General features: G+C 26.5%; 1 protein-coding gene across 1 annotated transcript; it reads right to left on the bottom strand.

Annotated features, from left to right (window-relative positions):
- Nucleotides 1–1,063: 1,063 nt before the first annotated feature.
- On the bottom strand, nt 1,064–9,274 carry LOC145836723 (galanin receptor type 1-like). Its single transcript, XM_082944503.1, has 5 exons — nt 9,109–9,274; nt 7,456–7,657; nt 6,365–6,494; nt 2,767–2,880; nt 1,064–1,447 (listed from the first exon to the last, which is right to left on the bottom strand). The coding sequence occupies exons 1-5, from the start codon at nt 9,272–9,274 to the stop codon at nt 1,064–1,066; spliced, it is 996 nt and encodes a 331-aa protein (XP_082800629.1).
- Between the last annotated feature and the right edge of the window lie 553 nt (nt 9,275–9,827).

Below are 9,827 nucleotides of genomic sequence, written 5' to 3'. Positions count from 1 at the left end.
TTCTTTCTATAAACATAAATTAAATATATACATATATATATATAACTGAGGTTTTAAATTCCTTAAGTCATTATAAATAAATAAGTAAAATTAAGATTGTTTTGAAATTAAATTTGCTTACCTTTTGTATCACAGAAAAAACTTAACTTTTAGATACTAATATTGCCTCATCCTACAAATTAGAAAAAATTATAAAAAATTAAAGTTTAAAACTAAAGTGATTTGCGAAATATCTTCTTTTGCTTATCAAATGTGAAAGCAAAATAGCTTTAATGTATAAAAAACCAAACTGTATCGTTTATTACAGTCATAATTTACTTTCTGTTGATAAGTTGTTCAGTAATTGATCTAAAATTTTGTACTTTAATGAGAGTTTCAGAGCTTTATAAATTGTTTTATATCAAGTTCCATTATGTTTGAAGCATATGATATGACACTTAACTATGCGTTAAAACGAAAAAAAAAACTATTAGTATTTTCAAAATATTTATCAATAATACTTGTACCTGTGCGTTAAACAAATGTAATAGCTTATAAAAAATAAGTAAATAAACAACTATTGTTTTGTAAACAACAAAATAGAGTTGTTTAACAAAGATAACACTTAATTAATTCTATTTATTTTCAGTACATAAAAATACTTTTTTTTTATTAACGCTTATTATTTAACGACAGAAACAATGATGTATTATTAGTATTTATTTTCAAAAATTATTTATGAATACTAACTCTTTTACGTGAGTTTGAAAAATAGGATCAGTGGATAAATATCCTGAAAAATCTCTTAAGTTGTTTAAAATTTATTTACAGTTTTGATAGAAAATTGACCGTAGTTTTAAATGAACACGTCTAACTCAAAAGAAAAAACTAGTAAACATTAGTTTTACTTTAATAAAAAAATAAATAAAATTTAAACTTTTTTGAACATTTTAGAAAATTAAATACTGATACTGTTGACATAAAGTTTTTTTACATGAAAAATAAAAGTTAGAATTAGAGCAATATTAAAAGAAGATATTGAAGGAAAAATAAATTAGTGTTAGTTAAGAGCGGAAAAAAGGTTTTATGTTCTAACATTCAACGAGTTATAACAGCAACCCGCTTTAGAGCGTTCTAAAAGTTTATTTTTCTTCAAATTGTTATCACTCGCATCCAAAGTAAACTTTGTGCTGTTGGCACCACCTCGCTTATTCGCACCTCTCACATTTTCCCGCGACTCGGATCTGCAGATTCCACAAAAACCCACTACACTCCTGAAGTCATTCCTGAAGGGTTTCGAGACGAACGCGTACACTACGGGGTCGATGCACGCGTTCGAGTAACCTAGCAACTGACCCACTATCTCCAAGTAGGCGGTTGTCATGTTGAAAGGGAAATTTTTCGGGTCAAAGTGGCGCCACATCTTTATGACGTGATAAAGAAACCAGTCTGTTGCGAATGCTATAACCTGAAATAGTTATTTGAACGTTAAACAAATACAACAAATGTAAAAGACTAGGTAAAATAAAACAATACTTAATAAATTTGTTACAATATCGTAGATATGTTATAAAAAGTTTTATTCCATAAGCACAAATTTTAGCAATTTTAAACCAATTTGATTTACTAGTTTATATCTTAAATAACTAATCGTTTAAAGCTTAAACATATTTGTTGATAAACAAAACTCACTAAAATAACTACAATTTTAGTGATTTTATGAAGCATAGCGTTCTGACTCTTTGAATCTTTTATTTTGAGTTTAGATTTGATGTATAATTTCCTTAGAACTGCGCTGTTAAATGAATTAGACAAATTATAAATGTAAAACTTTGTAATAATAGGGTTGATCACGCCAATTCGATCATCAGACCACAAGTTTCGGTAGACTGAAACCGGTTTCGTCCTTATTAGGACTCATCAGTCAGTCACAACCGAAAAACTTATAGTCGTCAATCTACAAACGGTTTATCATGCTTTCACATGAATCAACCATTTGCTAGCAATGATCAGTGACGTCAGCATTGTCATTTGCCGTGCAACGTTTAAAACATTGTCCACTAAGCAAGACATCTGGCACGTTCGTTTTAGTACGATCAACAAAAAACATCGGCGAAAGTCAGCAGAGCAGAAGCCTGGACTTTCGTTTGCCGTGAGACAAGCTCAAGTTTAACAATAGGGTTGATCACGCCAATTCGATCATCAGACCACAAGTTTCGGTAGACTGAGACCGGTTTCGTCCTTATTAGGACTCATCAGTCAGTCTCAACCGAAAAACTTGACTTTCGCCGATGTTTTTTGTTGATCGTACTAAAACGAGCGTGCCAGATGTCTTGCTTAGTGGACAATGTTTTAAACGTTGCACGGCAAATGACAATGCTGACGTCACTGATCATTGCTAGCAAATGGTTGATTCATGTGAAAGCATGATAAACCGTTTGTAGATTGACGACTACAAATTTTTCGGTTGTGACTGACTGATGAGTCCTAATAAGGACGAAATCGGTCTCAGTCTACCGAAACTTGTGGTCTGATGATCGAATTGGCGTGATCAACCCTGTTGTTAAACTTGAGCTTGTCTCATGGCAAACGAAAGTCCAGGCTTCTGCTCTGCTGACTTTCGCCGATGTTTTTTTGTGATAAAACTTTGTAATGATTTAGTTTTATAGTAGCAGTATTAGTTTGTTCAGAGGTATTAAAAGTAAATATTCAAAGCAGCAAATTTTATATTAAAATCAAAAGTTTCACTAAAACAGACATTTTGGGATTTCATTATGTAGTAATTACCTGTAACACAATATGATGAGTATCAGAGGCAGGGAATACCCTAAAACGAAAGTTGACAACCTGTACCAACTTATCCAGCCTGATTCTGATTCCACACACATTGGGTAGATGTACCTAAACCAATAACATTTATCATTAAAAAAAATATTTAAACATGTTAAAAACTTTAAAAATGATTTATTCATTTTTAAGCCTCGTATTATATATTATAAGTTTAGCCAGTTATATTTTGATTTGAATCTTACTAGAATAATTTATGATTCAACTAGTTCAGATATCATAACAAAATAAAAATAAGTTATTATTTTATAAAGTGATTTTTACTTTCTTTGTTTCCTTTTTTTAAATAAGCATTTATAAACTATTAAAAATGGTTAAAACAAGTATAAGTCATTCTAAGCACCTATTCTTTATGTTCAAATAAAATTACGCATTATTTGGTTCTCAATTATTTGTACTTGCTACGTATATATTGAAAAATTTCCTAAACTAAGTTTAAAAGCAGTAAAATATGAGTTGTACTGCTTTGTAAAAATGGTAAAATAAACCAGTTAACCTCATTGATGAGTTTCTTTCAACTGCGATCCGGTTTAAGTCTTCTGCTGTGTACTAGAAAGTTATTGTAAGTTAACTTCAAAATCAAATGTATACTGTATTATATTCGATATTTATTTAAATTATAGACTCTAAACGCAAACATTTTTACTATGTTTAATGTACAATTTTGATCTAGTTGCTAATAAAAGTTTAAATACATGAAAATTATTGAGAAAACCAAGCACATTTGTCCAATGAAAACTTTTTGAAATTCCTATGAATCATTTTAATAGGTAATTAATATATGTTTGTTTTATAGTTTTCCGATGAAATATCTAAAGTGTTTTTAAATTAAGTAAAATTACTGAAATTTAAAAAATGATTAGTAATAAACTCTTAGCGGATCAATAAATAAAAATTTTAAAAACCTTTTTATATATTTTACTGTTTACTGTTTTATACAGAAAGCTTTTAAACATTCTAAAGCTCATTTTAGTTTCCCTAAGTTTTTTTTTTGTTATTAGTAACTAGTTGAATGTTTAATTTTTCAGACTTTAATAATTATCAAGAAATCTTAAATTAAATACTTTGTAAAGTAACTATTTGGTTCTACATTTTTGTTGTTTATGTGTAAACTATAATATAACACAAAATAAATTTACAGTATGGTTCGACGATTTACTCTCTAGTCCCTTTTTGTCTTTTATTTAGAGTAGAGTTTAAAAGAATGATATTAAACCAGCGTAATTTCTTAACAAGATTCGACCAATAGTTGTTTTATTCAGCTAATAGTTTAGTATTGTTGAATAAAAACTATAGATAAAAAAATTTAAATTTAACGGACAATTTTTCAGTCGGTCAAAAACAAATATTAACCTATTTTACATTAGTTAGGAAGTTAATGAGTTTGTAAAAAAAAACAGTATGTATTTATATACTTGATAAACACCGAAATTTTTAAAAAAAGTTTGAGTATTATAAATTTTTATCGATTTAAGATTTTGATCTTAAAACTACCAACAATCGATTATATATGAATTTTTTATGTAGTTTTGTAAATTTTGTACTTTTAGATAACTTTTTTATCATCATTTAAACAGCTTAAACTAATATAAGTTTTTAAAGTCGTTATGTGTAAGAATTTTAGGTCAAAAGTTCTTGCTTTAACTTTCATTCTTAATTAAAAAAAAACATTTTGATAGAATGTCATGTAATTTTTCTTTGACTAGGCGACTACATAATCGGGTATATATTTTACTGAAATATACATCTAATCCAGTCAGTATAAGTTTAAATTTTAAATTTTACAAAAATTAGTACACAAAACCAATATAACATTATATTTTTTAACAGAATTTTAAAACAGCAAAGTTTTCAGAAGCTTTAATAAAATAAAATTAATCATAACTATTTTTATTTGGCACACAATATATAAGCAACCATTTATTTACAATAACACAATTAAATATGCTTCAGTACTCTTATTAAAAAAAAATATTTGGTTATTAAACTACGTACTACAAAAGTAGAATAACTTTAAAAGTATTTTTTTAAATTTAATGCAAACTAACTAAATTTCAAACCACCTTAATTTTAATTTCACATTCTTAATTTTCTTGTTACTTAATATGTACTGCTAACAAAACGTATTTACTTACTTTTGTAAGCAAGTACATATTAATGAAGTAATAACTCGCATTTAAAATTCCAAAAAATCTTTAGGTTATATACTAATTAAATTACAAATATTTGAATAACTAGTGTATATTTAATTTATAGTACAACTTAAATGCAAATTCTAGATCTTCTTTAATTGTTATATTCATTGAGTTTTACATAATTTTATACACAATTTTTGTCTTTGTTTTTTTACAAAAACGTTCTTTTGAAGGATATTGATTAAAACTATACTTTTTATTTAAAAAAGTTTCAGGGTTTGTTTATTTTAAAGCTGTTTAGCTTTTAATCTGCGACTTTAAACACAAAATCGATTAAAACTGTATAAGCTGAAAAAACCTGGCTTAAAAAGCTGTTTGCTTACGTATCTATAACATTGTTTTCAACTTTTGAACTTCGATAAAAAATAAATGAAATATGGTTTGAAGTAATACTGTAATATCTTCTTAAGCGAAAAAGTATATCAAACTTACAATATTAAGTGTATCTCTTTTGTTTTGCAGTTATGTTTTTCATAAGGAACTTTAAAGTAATAAAACTTCGTAAAAAATTAAATCATTGTTCAAGTTTTATCATATGCCAGTGTAATTTAAAATTATAAAAAACCTTTGTAAAATTGTTTTTTAGTTTAAAAGGGTGATAATATGCTTTAAAACTCCTAATACATTCTACGTGCCTTGTTGACGAGAAACTGATATTGTTAAATTCAGTATTGATTTTATATAGCTTAACAGTTAGAATTACTGATTACTATATGTGCAATTACAATAAAAACTTTATAAATCACTTCACTAGTTAAACCTAAAAAAATGTATTAACGAAAATAAAAATAATATAAACGACTAACAGTTTCAAAGAACTAGTTGTTCGAAAGGAATTACAGCGGTTGCGTTACTTAGAGTTGGTTTACAGGAGTAATTAATTGGTCACTTGACGGCTTTTATAAATTTTGACTGAAATCATTTTGAATACTAGTAGTTCGTGATAAGATCGAAAAACTTCACACAGAAAAACGTATTAAAAAAAAAACGCGCATTTGAAAGACAAACGCCAATATATACCGAATTAAATAAATATTTAGTTATTTATGTAAAGGCTTATTTATTTTAAAATTAACATTAAAATATTACAATTATTAATATAATAAGTTAAAGCACGCGAATAAAAATTTAGACAAACAACATTATATTACTACCATCTTAGATAAAATGCCCTTTTTTACATACTTTCGCTAGTAGATTAGGTGATTATTTCTCTTTTAGTTTATAAAAAGAAAAACACAATAGTGCTTCTTCCAGTAAACTAACACTTTCTAAATTGTTGTTAAAATTATTTACTATCGCTAGGAAATAAAACAAAGTAAAAATAAAAAAACGCAACTAACATATTTCTTTGTAAAACCGGCGGGAACACCAAAAGCTGATGAAATAGTCCAAATAAATGCCAATGAAACGTACGCCAATGTTTTTGTTCTGATTGTGCTCGATTTTAATGCATAAACAATCGCTATGAACCTGTTTTACTTAATATTTAAGTAACTATAAGATAAATTACAAAATTTAAACTGTTTTAGTTTTTTTCTGATTAGTTTGAACATGATTAATTTGTTTATCAGAATAATTCATCTAAATCAGTTTTTTTTTTTTTTACGTGGACTAATTTAAGCGTATTAAAATTTAGACAATACTGCTAATAAGTTAACAAGTTTTTACCCATACAAAGTATAAAATCTAGATAATAAAAAATCTAGACGATTGAAAAATTTATAAATACTATCTTATTTCATAACTTTTTTTTTGTTGATCATAAATTGTTAAACGAATCATGTTTTGTTAATGCCTTATTAAGTAACCTACTTTCAAAGTCTTAATTTACTAAAAAATATTTAGTTAAAACATTTAAAAGTTAATTTTTATATTTAAAAGTAAAATAAACACATAGCTTAATCCCCTGGAGAAAAGTATATAGACGCAGAAAAAAAAAACTTAATGATAGCCAATAATACGAAAAAAAAACTATCGAAATTAAATTTAAAAGTCAGCTTTATTTTGTAATCAATAAAAGCTGTAAAACTAGTTTTCCTGTTTTTTTTTTTACTACCCACATTGCTTAATTGTGAACAATTGTGTATATAATTATTAAATCAGTTTTTATATAGCAATATATTTAAATTTAAAAACATAATTAAACAAAACCTATTAACTACTAACCAAATTAACTATAACTTTTAAATATAGTTTACAAAATGTAGTATCAAGTCAAACACTAAATTTTATTATAAGATAGGTTTATTTAAAATTCCTACTAGAAGATATAGCTGAGTTAACGTTTTGAAATGTAATATTTTTACATTGTTTACCCTTTTCTAACTGCATGGAAGCATTATTTAACTATAAAGTCTAGCTGACGGAGAGCTTTTAATTAATTTAATTGTAAAAGTGTTTTAAAAAGTCTCACAAACTGTCGTAAACAAACCGGTCGACGGATAGCGCCACAAGCGTCCAAGCACTGGCAAACATGGTGGTGGTTTCCAGCACCAGATGGAAGTGGCAGGTGAAGTGACCCGCGGTCCACCCTTTAGACAGGTTGACCACCATCATGGACGGAATGTTGAACAGGATGAATATGAGGTCGGCCAGTGACAGGTTCAACATCATCATGTGAGTGTTGCTCAGTCCTGTGTTGTTTGTATAAATTATTGTTATTCTTTTAAGTCGTATGCTTTTTCGTATTTTGTGCTTAACTTAAAATAGTTAATCTGAATCGCTATCAGTTTTGAGAAAATTAAAATCTAAGAAGTTTTGTGTCGATTAGATTTGGAAACGTTGTTTGTAAGTTTTTGTAAAGCTATTAAAATTTTATTTATTACGATAAGCTTTCTATATAGTTTTTCTATTATAACTTAATTTAACTTGTATAGAAAATTGATAAACATGTTTCTGTAAATTTAGCCCAAAGTTTTGAAATACAGTTTCAAAATGTTGTATAATGTTATTTTGAACTGTTTTTAATATTTTAAATATTAATTCTTAAAAAAAAATGAACAAAACTAAACATGAAAAACGTTATGCAAGCTATTGTTCTATAATCTAATAGTCCGATAGCCCAATGTGTTTGAATCAACAAAATAATGCCATAAGATTTGTATTTTTCAATCTGCCAAGTATGACGTTTCAAAATTCCGCACAATTCTTAGACAATATTATTAACAAAATCGATAAATCTTATAGCTTGTCATTTTCAGAACGCATGATTTACAATTTGTTTGGACGAAAGTAGTTTTATAAAAATGGTGTTCTCGTGAACTAAGTATTTTTAAGTATGTAATACGAATATACAACTTTTTCTTAAACACTTAATAGGGTAGTTTTTACTTTTACCAAGTAAAAGTTCGTTTTAGCTACTTTGATACTTTACTTTAAAACGCAATAAACTTTAAAATTATTACATTTAACTTGATTATTTACTAAATCTGTTTAAATATTAAACACTTTTTAAATGCAATACATAACATCTGTTAAATTATAAATTTTACACAATTACTTTTTAAATTTTTTTTAAGTCGTATTTTGTAAATACTAGCACTAAGTATACGTGTATTTGTTACAAAGTAAACTTTTTTTATCTACAAAATAAAAGTTTACCGTTTAAAATATACTGCGTAAATGTTCTCACAAAACCTTTACGAAGAATATTAAAACGCTTGTTATTTAAAACGCTGCATTTATGATTATCATATTACATTTAAAAGACATGTTTATCAAACTGTTTTTATTTCTGTTTAAAAGCTGATCAGAAAAAACTTTAAGAAATCTAAAACTTGTTTTAGTTTGTATATAAACTTTTAGCATGCCTCTAAAATAATAAAGTGTTGTTCTTGACTATATATGATAACTGACTTCAATATTGAATTTATATTCTATTTATTAACTATATTTAACTTTTGCATTTTTTAAAGATTTTTTACTGTATAAGTAGAACTACTTTTAATACACACTAAATTTAACACATAATGCGTCAAATATATTTATACCTTAGAATGTTATTCAAAAAGATGACCAGTAGTTTTACAACAAAAGTAAATTAGTTTTTTAGAAACTTTTTAAAAATTATATAAGACTGCCTTACCTTGTTGTTTAGGGTAGTACACTTTGAATATAACTAGCAAAACCAGAATGTTACCAATTAAACCAATTGGCAACACAATTGCGTACACAACTGTTAACACAATTTGATGAACTGATAAAGACCCGTCGTCGACAAAAAGTTTTTCAGAGTTTGTCAAGTTTTCCATCTTAGTAGTCGTTTCGTTCAGTTTTTTATCTGTTATTATGTAAATAAATAATTCATCTTACGGTTTTATGTAAGTTCGTAAAAATTTAAAACTTGAGTAAACCGTTCTGGTAAGGCAAACAATTGTCATTCTAAATGTTTTATACTTTGCGAAATAAAATTTCAAGTAAATTTGTTTTAGTTTTAAAGACTAATACCATTTTATTAGTTTAATCTTAAGCAATGGTTTTGATTAATATAGACTCCATCAGGCGTATACAAGGTTTCAGTTTAAAAATCAGTTTTATATTTAAAACGTCTAACCTATTAACTTTTTTTTTCAACTTTGTGTTTAATTAGTTATAGACTAAACGTATTTTAGTCTAACACCAGATGCTATAAATCAATATCTTTCCATCTTAAAATTACTGAACTTGAGACAAAGTTTTTGTTTCTGAACTTTTCTTGTAGTACTTTCTTTGCTAATTTAAAATTAGGTTACTTAGGTTTCGCTTTCTACTTCTTTGAACCAAACTATGCTTAAAGTTTAAATTATTCTTTTAAACAAAAAAAAG

Source organism: Thalia democratica, chromosome 5, assembly GCF_965202585.1.
Source record: "Thalia democratica chromosome 5, ktThaDemo2.hap1.1, whole genome shotgun sequence".
Taxonomy (NCBI): domain Eukaryota; kingdom Metazoa; phylum Chordata; class Thaliacea; order Salpida; family Salpidae; genus Thalia; species Thalia democratica.
Note: the sequence above shows the minus strand (reverse complement) of the source record. Positions and strands in the feature narration are given on the sequence as shown.